General features: G+C 49.3%; 1 protein-coding gene across 2 annotated transcripts in view; it reads right to left on the bottom strand.

The window, feature by feature from the left end:
- The window catches only part of slco3a1a (solute carrier organic anion transporter family member 3A1a), a 56,063-nt gene that overhangs the window by 3,521 nt on the left and 31,030 nt on the right, over nt 1-21,512 (bottom strand). Inside the window, exons 3-7 of one of the 2 annotated variants that reach the window (XM_056281326.1) lie at nt 1,854-1,952; nt 1,472-1,744; nt 1,091-1,255; nt 726-924; nt 81-249 (exon numbers count right to left, since the gene is read on the bottom strand). In XM_056281326.1, coding sequence (XP_056137301.1) covers nt 81-249; nt 726-924; nt 1,091-1,255; nt 1,472-1,744; nt 1,854-1,952 — 905 coding nt within the window. The remainder of the gene's footprint in view (nt 1-80; nt 250-725; nt 925-1,090; nt 1,256-1,471; nt 1,745-1,853; nt 1,953-21,512) is intronic. The other variant, XM_056281327.1, reaches the window with a different exon arrangement.

Here is a 21,512-nt window from a genome sequence, read left to right as displayed (position 1 = left end):
ATCTCTGCTTCAGCCGGTGTGAAATAATCGTCTCCCTCTTCTATAGGACATTTAAACTGGAAACCAGCACAGGTGATCACCTGAGAGATGGCTGATGAGGTATCTGCACTCACTGTTCTGGTGCAGCCGGCAAAGCAGGCAGACAGGTAGGTGACGCCGTTGGAGCCACACACAGGGCTGATGGAGGCGGTGAAGCAGCCACAGTGACTGTTGCACTGAGCTTCTGGTTTGTGGCCCACTCGTAGTGTCCTGAATCCAGAAAGAGAGAGTCATTTCAAGTGTCTAGCCCCACTCTACATGTTCAGCTGTCTTCCAGTCAAGGGCAAACATTTCATTTAAGGAACACATCAGAAGTAAGGAAGAACACACTCCTCTGCTTGAAGACAAACACTCTTTTAGTAGTAGAGGATGCTGTAAATCCAGCAGAGGAAGTCAAGCCAAGCCAAGCCAAGTCAATTTTATTTGTATAGCCCATTATCACAAATTATTTGCCTCAGTGGGCTTATCAGCAACACAACATCCTGTCCTTAGACCCTCTCATCAGATAAGAAACAACTCCCTCGTCATGAGTTCATCCACTGGATTTACAACAGAGAGTAAATATCAGGGGCAGACTTCACAAATAGCAATAACATTCCCCTGCCTATGTATATTAGGCTGATAATCAGGGCGGCAGAGGTCATTCCTAACTTCCCAAGACCGTGGTGGGTGCAATGCGGTCTTACTCATTGATGTAGGTGACCGTGACCCCAGCGACAGGGCCCGTGTCACAGCCCAGGAAGAGGAAGGACACGTAACAGGCTGTGGAAACCAGATTGACCAGCATGGCCATGCGGATGGCTCCCAGGGCAGACAGGTTCAGCTTCTTCACCAACAGACCGCCCATGAAGATGCCCAGGCACGCGCATGGGATGGCTGTCATACCTTCAGAGGAGGGGAGCCAAGGAGTGTTTATCACACTGGAATACAAATGTGCATCAGAGAAAATGTGTAGGGGGGGGGGGGGGAAAGGGGAATGTGCCATCTTTGTGTGTGCATTTATATGCGAGCCAGTGCATACACCGTATGTATCAGTGCGCTGCATACAAACCTAGGAGCTGATTTGCGGAGGTGGTGGTGAGGTTGAATTGCTGCTCTAAGTACTTCCCCAGGAAGGCGGCGAAGCCGGCCACCACCCCGATTTCCATGCACGCAGCTAGGATGATGCAAGTGAAAACTGGGTTCGAGAGTAGGTGCTTGGTCACTTTGGGGATCACTGACGGGCGGGGTGAAATGTAGAAAATCAAGTTAGTTAAAGAATAACTTACTAATGTGCAAATATCTCGCCACAATGAATCACCTCAGATCACCATATTGAGATCTACACATTTCTTAAGGGTTGGCTTTTATTGTGCATGGAAATAAGACGGTAAAACCAAAAATAAACGTCGCGCAAGATGAACACCGCAAGACTGGATTCCATGTTTCTCACCTCTGAGCTGCTGACAGCAGGTGGGGCTGTTGGCGGGCTCATGGGTTCTCGCCACGCCGTTGCTGGGCTTGGGCGTCGCGTAGTCTGGGCTGAGAGTGGGGGGAAGCATGGCCTGCTCGCTGTCTGCCCTGCCCTCGTCCTCCCGTGACGGCAGCGACTGGGGGAAGCCGAACATCAGCAGGGCGGAGAAGAAGAGTAAGGCACCGCATAGCAGGAAGCCCGCCCACCAAGCGCCGATCCACCGGGGGTCATCGGGGGTGATGGTCAACTCACCTAACAAAGGAAAACCACAACCAGAAATGTCACTCACACACACACACACACACACACACAAGAGGGAAATAATGCAAAACAATGCCCCATTTCCTGAAATAGGACTTACTGGTGTTGATAAAGAGAGCATCCACGTAGAACTTGGTGCACAGGGATCCAAGGATAAAGCCACAGGCAGGCCCAAACACCAGGGTGGAAAAAAGTATTCCTGCACAGCAAAAAAAAAAGAAGAAGAAAAGTAAAGACAACACATTAGCTTCAGTGCTAATCTAATTTGGCTTAGTTAGCCCAATTCACCTGCCTGAGGTTTGATTTCTCTGACAGTTTCTAACTTGCCAGTGGGGCGGGGGAGGGGGGGGGAAAACCCGTTGTTTCACAACGACCGAGAATGGGTGTGTTTGACCTCAAGTTTCGAGTTTCCGTGCAAAGCGGTGTGAAGCACGTCGTTGCCTAAGCGACGACAACCACGGCGCGTGACATTATTACGGCGACACAATAGGTCGTACCGAAGAAGCTCCGCCGAGCAGGCGAGAAGTTTACAATTCAGGGAGGGAAAGGGCCGTTGCCAAACAAATGCATGTTCCTTCACCCTCCAGCGGGAGGCACCGCTCGCTCACTGCTGCCCGAAGAGGCTGCAACACCGCTGCAGTGCAACGATCCAGTTAGGGAGAGCACATCCTGGCCGACGAGGAAGCTGGGGGCATGCAACTTAAACCATTAGGCTGAGAGCAGCTGGGAAAAAAAATAATCTGAGAAAAGGCTCGTACCGGCTATGATCCCATGCCCATATCCAGGAAACATAATGAGCCCCGGGAGTGAGACTGGAACACACACACACACACACACACAGACCAAGCGATAACAAAGCCACTTGTTTTGTTTCTGTTGGCCCCAGTGTTCGACTGGAACAAAACACGGCGCTGCTTGATTCCGAATCCTCATTAAAGTGCGTTTTGTGGGGTGAGAACCTACCGCAGCCAACACGACTGCGGGCACAAACACCGACGATAAAGACTCACAGCTGCATCTGGAAAAACAAAGCCCTCTCCCGTTAAACGGCCCGTGACCCGCTCAGCCCGTACGGCTGAACAGAGCCTCTTTTCAGCATCGGCACAGCGGCGGACACATGTGCAACAGTCCCACCGCCGAGGACGCGCTGGGAGGTGGCGCCCACCAGTCACGTCGCGTTACAACTATTGCATCTGATTGATTTTATAGGTTTCCAGTGATTCATAACCAGGGAACATATTTTCTATTTGTGCAATGTAAATGGATGAATACTTTGTGATATATATTTTCTGGGCGGCACGATGGCACGGTCACCTCACAGCAAGAAGGTCCCGGGTTCGAGCCCCGGGGTTGTCCAACCTTGGGGGTCGTCCACTGTGTGGCGTTTGCTTGTTCTCCCCGTGTCTGCGTGGGTTTCCTCCCACAGTCCAAAGACAGGTCAGGTGAATCAGCCGTACTATACCGTCCCTAGGTGTGTATGTGTGTGTGTGTGTGTGTGTGTGTGTCGGCCCTGTGGTGGACTGGCGGCCTGTCCAGGGTGTCTCCCCGCCTGCCGCCCAATGGCTGCTGGGATAGGCAGCAGGATAAGCGGTTTGGATAATGGATGGATGGATGGATATATTCTCTATGTACTGAAAAACCACCCAGGAAACGCTCGTAAAGCTGCTGCTTGTTTTCTTCTTCTGATCGTCTTAAAGAAGTTTATATAATTCAAGAGCTTTGCATTTTTTAAATGAGCCGTTACATTACCCACAAGGCTCAGCGTTTTGGGTTTTTACCGATTTTCAGCTTTTTAAACTGATTTTCACCGGGATTTTAGGTTTCCACGGATCCAAAATTTGTTCCTGTTCGTGTGAGGTTATGTAACAGTGACCTGTGTGTGTGTGTGTGTACATACACACAGGGTGTTGTGATGCGTCTAGTGCAGCAGTGTGTAGTTGGAGGGAAGGTGCATGTGTTCTTCCAACCCGCTTGTGTCCTTCCTGCCCTTAGCTTGCTGCCGCTGGCTAGCCTCTGTGGCGAGTAGGGCAGCATGCTAGCGTGTAAGCCTTCCCTTGCCAGTACATAGCCTCTCCTTCACCAAGACTCCTGCCAGGCCTCCCCGTGGCCACACATGGTAACTGGGGTCTTGCGGCCCCAGGCTAACTGGGCAGGGGATCTCGGAGCAGCAGTGGGCCCCAGAGATATGGTGTGCAGGCCCTCCCTGGTGGACAGGCCCTGGCACCTATCAACCACTGCCCCGCTGCCTTGTGGGTGAGTCTGGGAAGACATAAGGCTAAGGGAGCTCACCCCAACAGAAAAGCAAGCTGTGGCGGCACGCTTCGAGGCGGTTTCCAAAAAACTGGATTTCCGGCAGCCCCCTGCAGTTGTGTGGAGGTGCCGGTCGTCTAGGGATCCCCCTTGCCATCGGAACCATCTCCTCTACAATCAAGTCATGTGGCGTTGGGAGAAGCGCCCCCCCCATGCCACTTTAAAAACCATCTCTGCTTAGGGATCTTCTGCTGTCTGAGTCCTCAAAGGACCCACAAACAGAAGAAGATGGTCATCATCGGGCACCATGGACAACCAGCAAGCAACAGTGACCTCTTGTGGCGGAGTTCGGCATGCTGGATGGCTTTGAAAAATAAAAACCGAAAACGCTGAGCCTCGCTTAGCTATTTTGCTAAGTTAACTCCCCTACAGCTACAATCGGTAAATCAGGTTGCCCAGTGACCACTATCAATGATTTGCAACCATGCTGGCAACCGCCTTGAGCGACGCCGGCCTGGAAATAACATCTAGTTTCTCAAGCTGCCTGAGGTCGAGCTCCTGCGGAAACGTCGAGTGAAGAGGAACCCGTGTCGCGAAGCACTCTGCATCATTTATAACTAATCCCACATATATTTAAAGACAATGCCGCTTATTTGTCCAACAGGGGCATGGCCACCTTGCCAAACTTCTATTTTCACTGCACATGCATACAACAAAGCTCCTTCTCTGCGTTTAACACGTCCTCTACACACACACGCATGCACAGAGGATGTGGGCATGTAGAGGATGTGGGCATGTAGAGGATGTGGGCATGTAGAGGATGTGGACATACAGAGCAGTAGGCAGCCGCGGTACAGCCCCTGGAGAATACCTCCAGTTGGTCTTTCCATTGCCTCGGTCGGGGCCACAGACAGGAGTATGAACCCTAACATGGCATGTGGAAACCGGAGCACCCGCAGGAAACCCACGCAGACACGGGGCGGACATGCAAACTCCACACAGAAAGGACCTGGGACGGCCTGGGGTTCGAACCCAGGACCTTCTCGCTGTGAGGCAACGACACTAACCACTGGGCCACCGTGCTGCCCCCCCCCCTACTGATTTGATTACCAAATTAAAGATTCTTGAGCAGAATGCAGGTTTTCCACCCATCCATTATGGAAACCGCTTATCCCGCTCTCGGGGGACGCTGGACCCTATCCCAGCAGTCATTGGGCAGCAGGCGGGGAGACACCCTTGGAGAAGCCACCAGGCCATCACAGGGCCGACAGACACACACACACATACACACACATTCACACCTAGGGGCAATATAGTATGGCTGAGTCACCTGACCTACGTCTTTGGACTGTGGGAGGAAACCAGAGCCCCCGGAGGAAACCCACACAGACACGGGGCGAACATGCAAACTCCACACAGAGGACGACCCGGGACGACCCCCAGGTTGGACTACCCCGGGGGCTCGAAACCAGGACCTTCTTGCGGTGAGGCGACCGCGCTAACCACTGTGCCACCGTGTCGCCCAGAACGCAGGTTTTGAAAACCAGAAGTCTCAGCGCCCGAGAAGCTGTCATTTTCCAACCGGCGGGAATCGATAACTCTTTCCGACCCTCTTGATAGGCGGCCAATTTTTGCAATAAGAAAGTCAAAATTTTACTGATAGTACCGTTGAGTGGTATCTCAGCTTCAAGCATAATGTAATTATTTAAAGTAGAGGACAGTGATGTGAAGCCTCCTGGAATCTCCCGGATCCTTACTAGACACCACCCTCCTTTCATTCATTCACAGACGAGTCCCGTAGTGCAGGATGAATAATATATCGACAACGGACCAACCTAGATTGAGAGGTATTAGCTGTATTGAACGACTGTCTTATTTTCTTCTTTAAAACCACCCTAATCGTTGTGAGAGTGATAAATTCTTTCCAAATACAGATACTGATGCTAAAGGCTCCACGTCGCTGGTGAAATTGTGTAACATTATGATGACATAAAAACACAATGTCATTCATTCCCATTATCATTCAGCCCCAACCTGTAGTGTTACAGCCTTAGATACCCAGTAGCAGGTTGAACGGTCTCCAGCACGTCGTGATGAACCCCCCCTTTCAGACCTGGTCTGTCTATGACGAGCATCCTTGCATCGGTTGCTCGCTCCTGCAGGTTTCTCCTCTATAACATCAGGAGGATTCGCCCATATCCCTCACCGACGAGACGGCACAGGTGCTCATCCCGGCTCCGGTCATCTCCCGGCTGGACTACGGCAACTCCCTCCTTGCTGGCGCCCCGGCGTCGGCCATCAGACCTCTGGAGCTTGTTCAGAAAGCCGCAGCTCGTCTGGTGTTCAACCGCCCTAAGTTCTCCCACACAACAACTCCCCTTCTCATGTCCCTACACCGGCTCCCAGGAGCTGCTGGCATCCAGTTTGAGACTCTGCTGCTAGCCTACACAGGGCAGAGGTGGAGAAACCCGGTCCAGAAAGTAAAAACCCTAACCGTGTCTTTACTCCATCCATGTATTAAACCAGCTAATTTGGGAAACTAGTCAGTGCAATCTGATGGTTTAGTACATGGGTGGAGTAAAGACACGGTTAGGGTTTTTACTTTCTGGACCGGGTTTTTCCACCTCTGCCTACAGGGCAGTGAAAGGAACAGCTCCTTCCTATCTCCAGGCCATGGTCAAGCCCTACACCCTCGCCCGACCACTTCGCTCAGAGGCCCCTTGCTGCCGATCGACCCGGTCCCGGCTCTGTTCTGTCCTGGCCCCCCAGTGGCGGAATCGCTGCCCATCTTTCGGCGCAGGTCGAAAACTCCCCTCTTTAAGAGCTACCCCCCCGCTACTTGTTCTTAGCACTTATTGTATTCACTCATTAAAAAGAAAAAAATCTCTTTCTTGCGCTTACCGTCAGCTTCAAATCAGAAAACATGTATGAACTCACGGGCAGCTGCTATCTAACAAACGGCAGGAAATGGGGTTTTCCCCCCCATGATTCAGGGACGCTGAAATGCAAACACCCGGCACTTCCTCGCATCCTTCTGCTTTTCTGCATAATTAGACGTTAAGACGTGAGATGTGGAGAGTGAGGGGGGGGCAACTCCGATAGCCCCTCCACATCTGCGGGCTGCAGAGCAGCCCGAGCAGCACCGTTTGCAAATGGGGGCTCGTTTAATAGGCCTGACGGATGTTATTAAAGAAAAAAAAACAACAACAAACAAGCACATCCAGTTAATGAACGCGCATGGAAAAAGTGACTAAGTTTAACTAAAGGGCTGAACCGAGCCGGCTCATCCCTGTTTGTGCAGCGCAGCATGCACAGTCGACCACCCACACCGACAGGAAATCAACCCAAGAACAGAAAGGTAGCAAAAGGAAAGCACGTTCATGCCGGGATCACAGACTTGACTGTCAGTTAACGCAATTAATTGCCTGCACGGACACGGTAACTGAACGAACCCCCACGACCGCTCTCCGCACTTTCGCCCGGGAGCCGTAGGTGTTGTGACGACAACGAGACGGTTGCGAAAACAAAACACCGTCAGTTTTCTTGTGTTGCCGGGTTCAGAAAATTGGGAAGCACAAGAGTGCACTCAGTAGTGCGCAGAGCCCCACCGGGTGTAGCTCGCCTTCTCCACTGCTCGGCCTTGGTTTGGCGACGAACCAGCCCTTTTCCCGCCTACAGGGAGAAGGGGCAATACGGAGGCACTGCCTGGGTATCCATCTCCCCTTACCCGGTGCTTGGACTTAGGCGAAACCCCCCCCCCCCCCCCCCAGCTGAGGAGTTAGCACTCAACTGCGGTATAACACAGGTTTCTCAAAGGTTCTGAATCACCGCGACCACGAGAGGTCCTGGATCATACGGTCGTGACTGGGCCCAGAAATGACGAGGCCGGCAGGCCCAGTAGTATGACATCAGCAGCGGACAGAAACACAAACACACGGACTTCTGCACAGCACCCAAGTCGACTGAACGGGAAATATGGAAAAAACAGCTTTTAATATTCGGCGTTGCTCAAGCTAAAGAAAAAAACCTACCGAATAAAAAGGTTTTGCCCGTCAGCCTGAGGACGCACCGCCTCCGAGGCAGACCCTCGCACGAATGCTGTGGGACCACCCTGGTCTCACCCTGACCCCGTCTTTATTTCCACAATATAACAAAGCCGGGGAAACGGTGACCCCTTGTGCGTGCGTGACTCGCATCTGCGGGTGACTCAGATTGGGCGGCGACAAGAACATGCAACACTTCCTGTGTTGACTGCAACCTAAAGGAAGTTGGTTTTTTTGTTTTTTTATAGCTTTTACATTTTTTTTTGGGATTATCACAAAATGTTTTTAATAACTTCTGATCGTGCCGCTGCCCAATCCGAGTCAAACGTAGACGTGAGTTGCACGTGCACGGTCGACTCAGATCGGGCAGCGGCGGTCGAGTGAGCCGGAGAGGGAGTGAAGAGGGAGCGGCGGCAGCAAAAACAAACCTTTGTCGAAGGTTTGGAATCGCTGCAACCACGAGAGGCTCCTCGTCACGCAGTCTTACCTGCACACACGGCTGATAGGTTACCGAGATTAGACGTGCAGAGAGAAACACACACACACACACACACACACACACACACACACACACACGCGACCAAATGCATAATGCAGCTATCAATATTATAACCAGCTGAAGGCAAGACTGATAAAAAGAGACAAATGTGAAAACAAGTAACAGTGGCAGACACACACACACACACACACACACACACACACACACACACACACACACACACACACACACACACACACACACATACATACACACACACACACACACACACACACACACACACACACACACACACACACACACACACACCATGTGCTGGGAACGCACCATTTGTGTTTACGTGATACCAATAAACTTGCTTTTTCCCAAGCTGTAACAGTTTCCATCTGACAAGCTAATTTTCCAGCGGTGTTTCAAATTAGCACAGTTGCAGACGCTGTTCTCAGTGTTTCCTTAGCGACCGTGACTGTTGCCGTCACATAGTAACAACACCACAATAGCTTTCACCACCGGAAACCCGGCAAATGAAATCACCTTCCACGAAATGACAGTTGGGGCTCTCTGTCTCTCTCTCTCTCGCTCTCTCTCTCTCTCTCTCTCTCTCTCTCTCTCTCTCTCTCTCTCTCTCTCTCTCTCTTTCTCTCTCCCTCTCTCTCTCTCTCTCTCTCTCTCTCTCTCTTTCTCTCTCCCTCTCTCTCTCTCTCTCTCTCTCTCTCTCTCTCTCTCTCTCTCTCGCTCTGCGGTCGCTCTCAGAAGCACCGTCTCCTAGGCGATGAAAATATGTTGTCCTTCCAGCTTTGCATGTGGAAAAGATCTGTGGTCTTCGGCGGCGGACCGTACTCGGCCTATCTGCTCTTTCTGATCAAGGCAGGCAGGCCTGCGTGAATTCCAGCATTGTTTGATCAATGCTTTCAGTAATGATGCAAATATATATATACACATATATACACACACACACACACATATATATATACATACACGTATATACACGTATATATACATATATACGTATATACACACACACGTGTATGTGTGTATATATATATACACGTATATATACACGTATATATATATATGTGTGTGTATATGTATATATGTGTGTGTGTATATGTATATGTATATATAAATTTGTTTAACTGTCATATGAATGCTGATGAAAGATACAAGAATTTAAATCCTCCAATGCAGCAAAGTCAGTTTCCTCTCACCGTTATTTTGGGTACTTCTTCAACCCAGTAACCCCTTTTTCCTTTCCTCCAAGGGTTTGCCCTGCAGCAGCCCCCCCCCCCCATCTACCCAAAGGTATAAACTACTTGATCTGGAAACTGCCCCAGGTGAGGGATTTCTTTTCCTCTGGGAGTGCCACGTTAGTTTGGGAAGGGGACATGAATCTATATAGTTTAATGGCACAGGCAAGTGAACGGCCTATCGCCGGCAAGCTAAGACCAATGTGCCGCCCATGTCCGCTGGTTCCCTTCCCCGTGTCGCTCAGAGGGCCGGCAGAAGTTCGGTAACACAATTCTGGGTCTTTGTCTGGATTTTTTTTTTTAATTTCCCCCACCTTTTCTCCCCAATTGTATCTGGCCAGTTAACCCACTCTTCTGAGCCGACCCGGTCGCTGCTCCACCGCCCCCTCTGCCGATCCGGCGAGGGCTCCAGACTACCACATGCCTCCTCCCATACATGTGGAGTCGCCAGCCGCTTCTTTTCACCTGACAGTGAGGAGTTTCGCCAGGGGAACCGTAGTGCGCGGGAGTATCACGCTATTCCCCCCCAGTTCCCCCCGAACAGACGCCCCAACCGACCAGAGGAGGTGCTAGTGCAGCGACCAGGACACATCCCCACACCCGGCTTCCCACCCGCAGACACGGCCAATTGTGTCTGTAGGGATGCCCGACCAAGCCGGAGGTAACACGGGGATTCCAACCAGCGATCCCCGTGTTGGTAGGCAACGGAATAGGCCGCCACGCCACCCGGACACCCAGCATCTGCCCATTTCTAGTGAGACCCCTTATATCATGTGTTCATACGAACAGAAGTAGAGTCTAGTGTGTTTCTGTGAAGTGGGGTAACGAATGGCATGGGCCCCATTAAGAAGAGCTGCTTTGGTGCCCTCTGCCTGGCTCCGCTCCCCCCATGGGCCCTGCGGACAAGCAGGGGTACCTCTCCAACAACCTCGTACCTCCCGTCCACATCGCTGGGGCAGCAGAAATTTGAGTTCATTTTTTTCCAGTTAATCTCATTTCCACTAAATCTGCTTCCTCTGTGATTTCTGAATTTTCCTTTGTTATCTTTTTGTTGAGGGGGGGGGGGTCCGTGATCACTAGAGACCACTATTTTATGCTTTTCATGAAAAGATTAAAGCAAAATTTAGAAAAAAAAATAAAAATGAGAAAAGAAAACCTAAGTAAAGCACATCAAAATATGCATCAGGGCCAAAATATGAGCATGTAATCATTTCTCATACATACCCCTCCGTAAACTGCCTCTAAAAGACCCCCCCCCCGCCTTCCAAGAGGGCCGTCACCGGCGGAGTACAACACAAACTAATTTGTTCACATTGGAGTACCCTGCAAATCCGACTCCCGCCGGACCGTGCCAGATGTACTGCAATAACAAAGCCGGACTCTGGAGTTTTGTCTCCCTCTAATTTGTTTAGAGATCACTGGAATGGGATCTGAAAGCCATCGTCCGTGAGGCCGGTGCTCTGCAGATATCAATTAAGGCACAGATGCATCCTACGGCCTGCGTAAGGCATTTGTCACTGTGGCTGAAAGCGGTTTTCTCTGTTCAACTGAGCCCAATAAATGCACATATATATAGAGAGAGAGAGAAGCCTGCACGAAGCCTTTGAAATAACTTTAAGCCTTTCTTTCTTTCTCCCTTGCTGCCGTCCATAGATTGGAGACGCCGCTGCAGTAGCAGTGGCTAAAGAGGAATTATTCAATACAAAACGAAGGAGTACATTTTCTCGCAGTAATAAAAATGACTCTGTCCAACTGTTTATCGTCGGACAGGGATATAAGCAGTGTATCTGGTACAGGCCTGAGACCACTTGCATGTAACCTCGATTTTATTGCGACTCGTATATCTCAACATGTGGAGATCCAGTTCCTCATTAGTTGAGCACTTACAACACCATTGACGGTTTCGGAAAAAAATGCTATATATATGTGTGTGTGTGTGTGTGTATATGTACATGTATATATAGGTATACACATACATACACATACATATATGTATATGTATGTATGCATGTATGAATGCATGCATGTATGCATGTATATATGTATATATGTACATGTATATATACGTACATACATACATGCACATACATATATGTACATGTATGTATGCATGTATGCATGCATGCATGTATGTGTATATATATGTGTGTATATATGTACATGTATATATACGTATACACATACATACACATACATATATGTACATGTATGTATGCATGTATGCATGTATGTGTATATATGTGTGTATATATGTACATGTATATATACGTATACACATACATGCACATACATATGTGTGTGTATGTATGTATGTATGTATGTATGTATGTATGTATGTATGTATGTATGTATGTATGTATGTATGTATGCATGCATATATATATGTGTGTGTGTGTATATATGTGTGTACATGTATATATACGTATACACATACACATATACGTATATAGCACATACTTTTAAAAGCGTGATTATCTGGGCTACATTTTCCAAAAAGATCTTTGTGGGTAACTAACTACACAGCTATGCAATGCTGAGATACCGCACAAATAGACGTCTTAACAAAACGATGATTGTTCAAACATGGACAACCAAAGTACTGTGATTATAGACCAGTGCACTACGTGACGGGGGGGGGGGGGGGGAAAACAAAACACAGGTCAGGTGCGCTGCACCCGTGCCAGCCTCGGTTCATTTGCGGGTCTCAAGGAGTAGCCTTTAAGGTAGTTCCCTTGTTCTCCTTCATAAATCCTGCTTAGAGTTACGCGCTAATCCTCCAAGATAAAATAAGGACACGGGGATCGAGGGCTTTGTGGCGGGCCGTAAACGACCGCCCGTGCCACTTTCACAAAGAGCCCGACTGAGACCGGTCAGCTCTCGTTTAAGTGCCGAGCAGACTGAGAGTGATCAGCTCTAAGCCGGGGCCAACAGCCAATGTTAGAGTCCTCCGCCGCTGGGGCTTAAACATGAATTGACGTCAAAAGCCCAAGTCCAGAGCAGGCAGGGAAGGACTGCATTTGTGCATGTGCATGCAAGGCATGTCAAGGTTAGCTTAAATGTAAACCGTAAATGACGAAAGCGCTGTGGGATAAATTTACAGCTGGAAACGAACAAGCGCCTCCACTGTAAACACTCTCCTGCAAACTATATATATAAAAAAAACAACCGTCGGACAAGAATCCAAGGAGATTTTCAAACAAAAGCCACCTCCCCCCCCTCCCCTTCCTCTTCACTGCAAGCTTGGCCATAACATCCTCTCCCCAGTATATCTAAGCTGCACGGACAGAGTAGGCCGACGCTGCAAAGGCTGTCAAGGGTGCAGGAAAGCAGCCGTAAAATTGTCGAGAGCGAGACAACGAGACGAGGCGCAGCACTTGCCGTTCGTTTCCTAGCGAGGGGAGCAACCTGACGGGGGGGGGGGGGTGTTATTTGCAATGACAGACGGTTACGCGGAAGAAAATTAATGAACACCCATGAAGCTTCCTGCAGCTCGCACACACACACACACATGTTCACCGCTAAAGGAGCCGTGAGAGCTTCCTCGACGTTCTTCCTCTTCACCCTGCCCAGAAATGCGCCGGCCTCTCATTTTAGTTTGCAAGGAAAAAAAGCAAAGTAAAGTGGGTCTATTGTGACAATACATGCAAGGCAAGACGAGGATTTAGAGGTTGGAAATGACTTGCCTTTGAGTGGACATACCAGCTGACACCCAAAGAAAGGATGAAAGAATGGATTTCACCAACCGACCAACCCGCTCTGCTGGAACAAACGAACCTTTCTGATTTAACGATGCTGTGGATAATATTTTGACCTCCCTGTGATTCCCTCCCCTCCATAAACACAGGGGGGCCAAACCTGCTGGGTTGTTTGATGTCCCAACCCTCAACAGACCCAAAGCTCACACTGGCAGCGCCTCGGCGATGCGGCGCAGCTATCGCACAACATCCACTGAAAGCGTTTGGAGAACGGCGGATGTCAGCGGATGTGCCGCGCTGGCCTCATCTTTCTGTTGGGCCGGGCCGCTTGGATCTGCCGCGGCCGCCCTCTCTGCGGAACAACAGAGGGCCGGGATTCGAGAGGCCCGATAAATCACACACATCTACTTTTAGTTTTCCCTCATCCCCGTTATCTTAGCGGGTCAGGAAGTTCCTCTCGACTTCTTAGCAAACAGGCACTCTTAACACAAGCACGCTAAAGCCAGCCGCCGGCCCGAGCCCTGCATTGCATAAATCATACTGCAGTTTGCAGCAAAGTGTAAAAAAAAAAAAAAAAAGAGTGAAGGATTTCTATCCTTGATGGTCTTGGAAGCTCTACCTTCAATAATTCCTGAGGAGGTCATTCATAAATAAGAAGGTACTTGAGCATGCCGTGACATCACCTCTTGTTATCGAATGAGAGGCCACTATGAAAAGACAGTATGTGGAGAAGAAGCTCGTCCGGCCTACACACATGAATGATGATAGGTCACACCCTTAAAAATAATGCAGATGTCGTTTCAACACAAAATACAAACTCTCCCTTCGTTCGTGTGCTTGCACAGTCGGCATTTGGCCAGTTTTCTTCTTCATGGCTTTTTTCTGTTACGACGTTCCGGTTTCAATCTGACTCCCCTTCTCTTTAGCCACTGCGAAGAGGTGCGGGCGAGATGCTCATACATTATTTCTCCGAGAGGTGCACCAAGAGTCCGACGCCGGCCCCCTCTTAACGCTTCCGAGCCGCGGCGGTTAAAAACTGCAGCCCTGTCGTCTCTAATGTAAAATCTCACTCAATGACACCATCGAGATGCAACCCTCCCAAAAGAAACCCACCCAGGAAATGAGCTAATTGTGGAGCGATTGGCCTTCACTGGGTTTTAATCGGATTCAGATGACGCTCTCTACATATCAGGAATGTCGGACATTGAAATTCGAATCAAATGGAGGAAATGCTTGCGATGCGATGCAACACCACAGTCTGGGCAGGGGGAGAGTCAGATGAGGTGTTCTGAGAACTCACGATATACTAACGCCTCGCTCATACCGCACGACTCTCAAAGTTGTCAGATCGTTCACACTACACAACTGGCTGCTTTGTAGTCTTGTGGGTGGTTTTCACACTAGAGGACTGGGTGGCAACAGGGGATCGCACATTTTTCAACATCTTTTCAGCAGCAGCAGCAATCCCCCCGATGGGTCGGTCTGGTCTCCAGCCTCAGTTCTGTCACGAGAACGTGCACGCGAGAAGCGACGGGGGACACGCGAGAGACGGGGATTTTTTTCTCCCCCCTTCCAAAAACCCAGAAATGAGCGACGCGAGTCGTTTGCACACTGATCTGCAGTGGAAAAACAAGGAGGAAAAAGGAAAGGAGAGAACGGATCGGGACGTGCTTACGATGTTATGTGGCCACTCCTCCCCTCGGTTTCCCCTCGGTTTCCCCTCGGTTTCCCCTCACCCCAAGCAAACCCGCTTGGCTGCGGCCTGCAGCAGCATCCAGCGGCAAACATTTAACCCCAACTACCGTTTCCTCCTTTTTGGAATTTTCTCCCTTTTTCTCCCCAGTTGTATCCGGCCAATTACCCCCCACTCCTCCCGAGCCGTCCCGGTCTGCCCTCCCCCTCTGCCGATCCGGGGAGGGCTGCAGACTACCACGTGCCTCTTCCGATACGTGTGGTGTCGCCAGCCGCTTCTTTTCACCTGACAGTGGGGAGTTTCACCAGGGGGGACGTAGCGCGTGGGAGGATCATGTTATCCCCCCCCCCAGTTCCCCCTCCCCCCTGAACAGGCGCCCCAACTGACCAGAGGAGGCGCTAGCGCAGCGACCAGGACACATACCCACATCCGGCTTCTCACCTGCAGACACGGCCAATTGTGTCTGTAGGGACGCCCGACCAAGCCGGAGGTAACACGGGGATTCAAACCGGCGAGCCCCGTGTTGGTAGGCAACGGAATAGACCGCTATGCTATTCGGACACCCACTGTTTCATCCAATTGGTTTAACTGTCGAATCTTTGGGCAGGGTTAAATGTCGATTTGGAGTTGGAGTTGGGCAGGGTTAAACAGGGTTGGGGCAAGGGTTAGGGGCAGGTTTCCCCAAGGGCTAAGTCCCCCCCCCCCCATTGTGCCAGCAAAAGTTGTTTTATGGGCTGTTGTTGTTGCTACCATTGTAGTGGCAGTAGTAGCAGTAGTAGTAGTAATTTAGGCCTGGGATTCTTAAAGCCTGTGTTCAGGGTCACACAAGGAAAAAATGCACTTCTGTAACAAAATGGGCCCAAAATCAACCATTTAATTATGGAAAAATGGACCAAAATAAATGGATGTTCATTCACCATTCCGTGAGAGAAGTGGGCGACGGCATGAGGCGATCCCTCTGATGTCAGGCCTGTTTTCAGTTGTGGCCACCCCGAGGCACTGGCCAAGCTGTGTATTGGAAACTTTGTTTCTTTCCTGGTTCTTAATCGAGTTCGTTGAAGAAAACAACGACTAACACATGTACGTGGAGCGGAAAATTGTAGGAGCATTGCAGTGGCGCTCATGTTTGTGAATCGAGCTCGGGGAACCACGTTGATCCAAAAGCCGCTCACCTCAACGTCCTTGTGTTGTGCTTTAAGCAAATCGGGATGTTCCCATTTCCAAGATCCTCCATCTGAGGAGGTGCCTCATCCAAGGATGGTACCACCAGCCTTTTGGCTTCTGCAATCCACTGGCTGTCAGCCAAAATGGAGAATGGCTGTCTCAAGACAAGGACGTCACTTGAGAGTTTTGGGGAGCTTTCAAATCGATCCTTGACCTTTTCTGCCAGGCTCGTCACAAAATCCTTCACCGCTGGATCCTCCCGCATTTCGTTCTTTTTACAACGCTCCCACGCACATGGAAAGTGCAACTTTCTCCTGTGAATGTCTCTCTCCAAAAGGTTCAGCTTGGACTGGAAAGCTTCAACCGCCCTCTTACATGTCTGCAACCGTGTGGTTCTTGCCTTTTAGCTGCAGATTAAGGTGATTTAGATGAGACGTGATGTCACACAAAAATAATAACATATGCCATCACCTTATTGTCGCTAAAAACCTCTGATATTCTTGGGCTTTTTGGCTCTGCAGTGCGGATAAAAATGACCCAAGCTCATCGCGGAGGTCGCACACTCTCTCCAACCCACGGCCTTTGCTTGACCAGCGAACATCATGATGCAGCAAAAGGTCCATGTGTTCTGCTAACATTTCCTCCAGCAGTGCTCTGAAAAGGCGATGCTGCAGACTAGAACTCTCGTCGACGAAATTTACCAGTCTCGTCACAGCATCCATCGCCTCTTTCATTTCCCTGCACAGTTTAGTGCACAACACTGATTTGGGAATAAAGTAATGAAATGCTAAGAGCGCTGGTTTAACAGCGGCAAGCCTGCTTACCAAGCCCTTGTGTTGTCCCGCCATTGACGGAGCCCCACCATTAAATATGACTTCCCCAGTTGTGCGCCCGGGCAGAGAAAGCAAACAAAGCAGCTCTTCCCGAAAGGTCTTCCCATCAGAAAATCTTGCAAACAGATAGCTGCTCCATTTGGGTTCGGTCACAGGACGAGTCTATGGCTAGTGATGTGGCTTCGGTGAGTAAACTGGAAAAACACCCCTCGGCTAAAAGTTCTACTCTTCTTGCTACCGTGTTAGCCGACAATGGCACCTGCTTTAACAGCTCCACAACTGTTTTCTTGTTTTTCTCATAACACTTCACCAACCATATGAATTGCACACATTTTAACCAACTCAGCACCAGTGAATGGCTTCTTAGCTTTAGCAAGGTCCCAGGAAACATGCAGTGATGCAGCTGCTGCACTCTCTTGTGCCAATGGTGATTTACCGATAGTAGAAACAGAGTGCTTGTATGATGTTATTACATTTGCTTTTTTTTTTTTGCGGTGATGTGATTTTGCAGGGTAGTCGGCATTAAAACTGGCAGCATGCATAGTGTTGAAGTGCCGCTCGAGATTATCTGCTTTGCATACAGCAACGGTCTGCATGCATATCAAGCACATCGGGTTGGCATTGGCGTGGTCCGGTAAAATAAAACAAAACTGATCAGTCCAGTCAGATTTGAACTGACGGTTTTCCTGGTCAACTTGCCGCCTTTTCGCGCAGGCCATGTGCTTGGTTTAGGACAATTATTGCTTATGTGTGACGTAGCTGGTGAGTGGCTCTGTCTAGTCAAGGACCGCAGAGAGCGCGGAGTACGTCTTACATCTACTCGTGCTCCACGGCATAGGTCATGTGTACGGTGGGGTGAGGTTGAAATAAAGTGTAGCACACACTTTATTTCACACGTTGCACACTTCATTTCACGTGTTATGACCGGTGCGTTAGCGCCAATGGGTCGGCGCAGGCCAGACATTTGGCTCTTGCATGCCAGACCTGGCCGCAGGCCGCTTGTTGAGGTTCAGGGGGTTAGGATTAGGGACGGTTTTAAACTTTCCATGTTGAACCCTGCCCCATTCTGAGGGCTGCAGCCAGGTACTCCTCCCACACCCCGTGTCTTGTGCTCTCATTGGCTGTAGCTCATTGCCAGTCACAACTTGCTTCACACTACAGGATTAGTACTCCCCCGACAGGTCAAGACATTTAGCTTGCCGGATATCTGGGACGCGTCTGCGATGCATCTTTGAGCAGGTCACACATGGCGCTCAAGTGCCAATTTGCGAGCCCACGTCGGTTTGCCTCTGGTCCGGGCCTCGTGTCGGGGGACCTCCAAAAACTGCTGGGAAGTGGAAAATCAGGGCCACAATCGTGTAGTGTGAAGTATGCACAACAGGTTAAAAACCAAAAGTCACAAAATGTAGCGTGAGTTTGGGTCCGCCGAAGTCTTGTCGAGGCACGCCGTGTGTGAAGGGATTAGGGTTTCACAAAGCTTCAGTGATCCACCAGTGACTACAAACAGCATTAGACAGAGGTCTTCAACCTGGGAGTTCAAAGCTAAACCCGTTAGCGTGGCTCTCAGTATCAACATCGACATTATTTGCCAAAGAAAAGATTATTCCCTTTAAACTGAGGCCTCATTAAAACCTGCTTATTAATATCTGGGTACTGAGATTCAAATATCTCTGCAGTCAACGCTCAAAAACAATTTTTTTTAAAGTATGGAGCTTATGGCATCTGGTGGCTGGGTGTGTGTTGTTGTTTGTTTGACTTTCTTCTTCTGAATAAACAAACCATCTATAAACCGGTTTCTTTTCTCAGCGACGGCAACCTGGGTCAAGCGTCTGAAAGTGGCACAGAAGGACAAACCCAACGGCGACGGACCAAATAGCTTGCTTAATTACAATAAATAAGTAGATAAACAAATAAAAGTAAAAGCCTTAATAGCTTCCAAGTATACCAGCTGGTCAGGCTGTTGAACATTTCATCACCAGTCACCACGTATCATTTCCCATATCCTTACCTTTGTGGTAACACACGTGACCTTAACGGTCATCGGGGGACAACTCTGGAGTTGATTTTTCAGGAAACGAAAAGAAATGGGCCCCGTACTTTAACACATCTCTTAGGGGAGCCTTTTCGCATGCATCTGATTTTTTATTTTTTTTTAGCTTCAATACAAAAATCTGTTTTATCCGAAGGGATTTTAGAAGATGTTAGAATTGCTGTTTTCTATTTGGTCAGAGTTAAGCATCTGGCCAGCGAGGGGACAAGGCTACACGGTCTGCCTCTTAAGGAAAGAGAGGCCGCGTGGTTGGAAAAACACAAAGTAATGCTACCACAGCATTAGGTTCAGCCGGCTTCCCGGTTATCCATGACAGTGTTCTTAAAAAAAATAAAAATAAAATAACACGTGCGGTCGGTGTGGCCGTACATCTTGTTTTAAGACAACATACGCGGCTGAGTTCACCCCCAAGTAGAGGGAGATACGACTTTGCATGTCACGATATGGCTATGGTTTGTTTTCTCCTACAGTAACCCTGATAATACAGCACCATGACCTAAAAACAAACTAGCCAGAGCTAAAACTAGGCGCTCACATTCAAATGCCATTACACCGGGATCATCCTGCTTTAACTTCCGCTTGCGTCAAACCGTCTAAAAACTTCCAACCCGGTCAACTGCACAGGCCCAGCCGCATTCTGTGATAAAGACAAAAACAAACTTATTTTGCTGAGCTGACCTGAAACCCACATTATCCAGACTCTGTAACTGTCAACATTCTCATGCTGACGCCATATGCTCGCAGCTCGACAACACGTTTAAATCTATTAGCGTTCTGACCCGGTGGATAAGCAGTGGGGCTGCCGGTGAGCGGTCTCCAGGCTGACGTGGGCTTACAGAGACCAGCGGGGCCCCGGCGCTTGTGGTTTCCCCTGCAAACCTCTCCTCAGAGGCCCTCTCTCCCTCTCCGTCACCACCCTGTCATTCTGAGTTACGTGCAGGGTGCCGGCTAAATCTAAACCGCTAAGAGGTCACGACGCTAAACGGTAGCTCGGCATCAGGCCTTGCTGTAAAATATAACGTGTCGTATCAACAGTCCCAGTCCCCAGCCACTTCAAAATACTGTACACAGCGGCAGCATGGGGCGTTACATAGCACAGTCGCCTGGCCTTAAATGGGCCTTCATGCTATTGTCAAGCTGTGTACACTGCCGCACCGCTTTGTGTAAACGAAATGAAAAACAAACCGCCGTTTCAGATGCACGCGTCCACGTCGTTTCTGACAAACCCCCTAAGAGACGGTTTTCCTCAAAACGGTTCACGAGATTACTCGGCAAATAGTCATTTAGGTTTGTGTTTGATTGAGTGCTGGGTTGGAAATATTTGAATACTGAGGCGTCTGGGTGGCGTGGCGGCCTAACTTTGTTAAAAGAAACACTCAACGGAAGGGAAAGTGCTCAACAAATAAGGAGCAATATAATCCAGTCAGTCGAGTAAATTCTTTATGAGTACAGCCTGTACAGGCTTGTACTGTCTCATAAAGAATTTACTCGAATCACTGGATTATATATATACATATATATGTGTGTGTGCATGTGTGTGTGTATATACATATGTATGTATATAATCCAGTGATGTATATGTGTGTGTGTGTGTGTGTATATACACTCACTGGCCACTTTATTAGGTACACCTTGCTAGTACCGGGTTGGACCCCCTTTTGCCTTCAGAACTGCCTTAATCCTTCGTGGCATAGATTCAACAAGGTACTGGAAACATTCCTCAGAGAGTTTGGTCCATATTGACATGATGGCATCACGCAGTTGCTGCAGATTTGTCGGCTGCACATCCATGATGCGAATCTCCCGGTCCACCACATCCCAAAGGTGCTCTATTGGATTGAGATCTGGTGACTGTGGAGGCCATTTGAGTACAGTGAACTCATTGTCATGTTCAAGAAACCAGTCTGAGATGATTCGAGCTTTATGACATGGCGCGTTATCCTGCTGGAAGTAGCCATCAGAAGATGGGAACACTGTGGTCGTAAAGGGATGGACATGGTCAGCAACAATACTCAGGTAGGCTGTGGCGTTGACACGATGCTCAATTGGTACTAAGGGGCCCAAAGTGTGCCAAGAAAATATCCCCCACACCATTACACCACCACCACCAGCCTGAACCGTTGATACAAGGCAGGATGGATCCATGCTTTCATGTTGTTGACGCCAAATTCTGACCCTACCATCCGAATGTCGCAGCAGAAATCGAGACTCATCAGACCAGGCAACGTTTTTCCAATATTCTGTTGTCCAATTTTGGTGAGCCTGTGTGAATTGTAGCCTCAGTT

Source organism: Lampris incognitus, chromosome 6, assembly GCF_029633865.1.
Source record: "Lampris incognitus isolate fLamInc1 chromosome 6, fLamInc1.hap2, whole genome shotgun sequence".
NCBI lineage: Eukaryota > Metazoa > Chordata > Actinopteri > Lampriformes > Lampridae > Lampris > Lampris incognitus.
The sequence above is the reverse complement of the archived record's forward strand: the minus strand, read 5'-3'. Positions and strand labels throughout refer to the sequence as shown.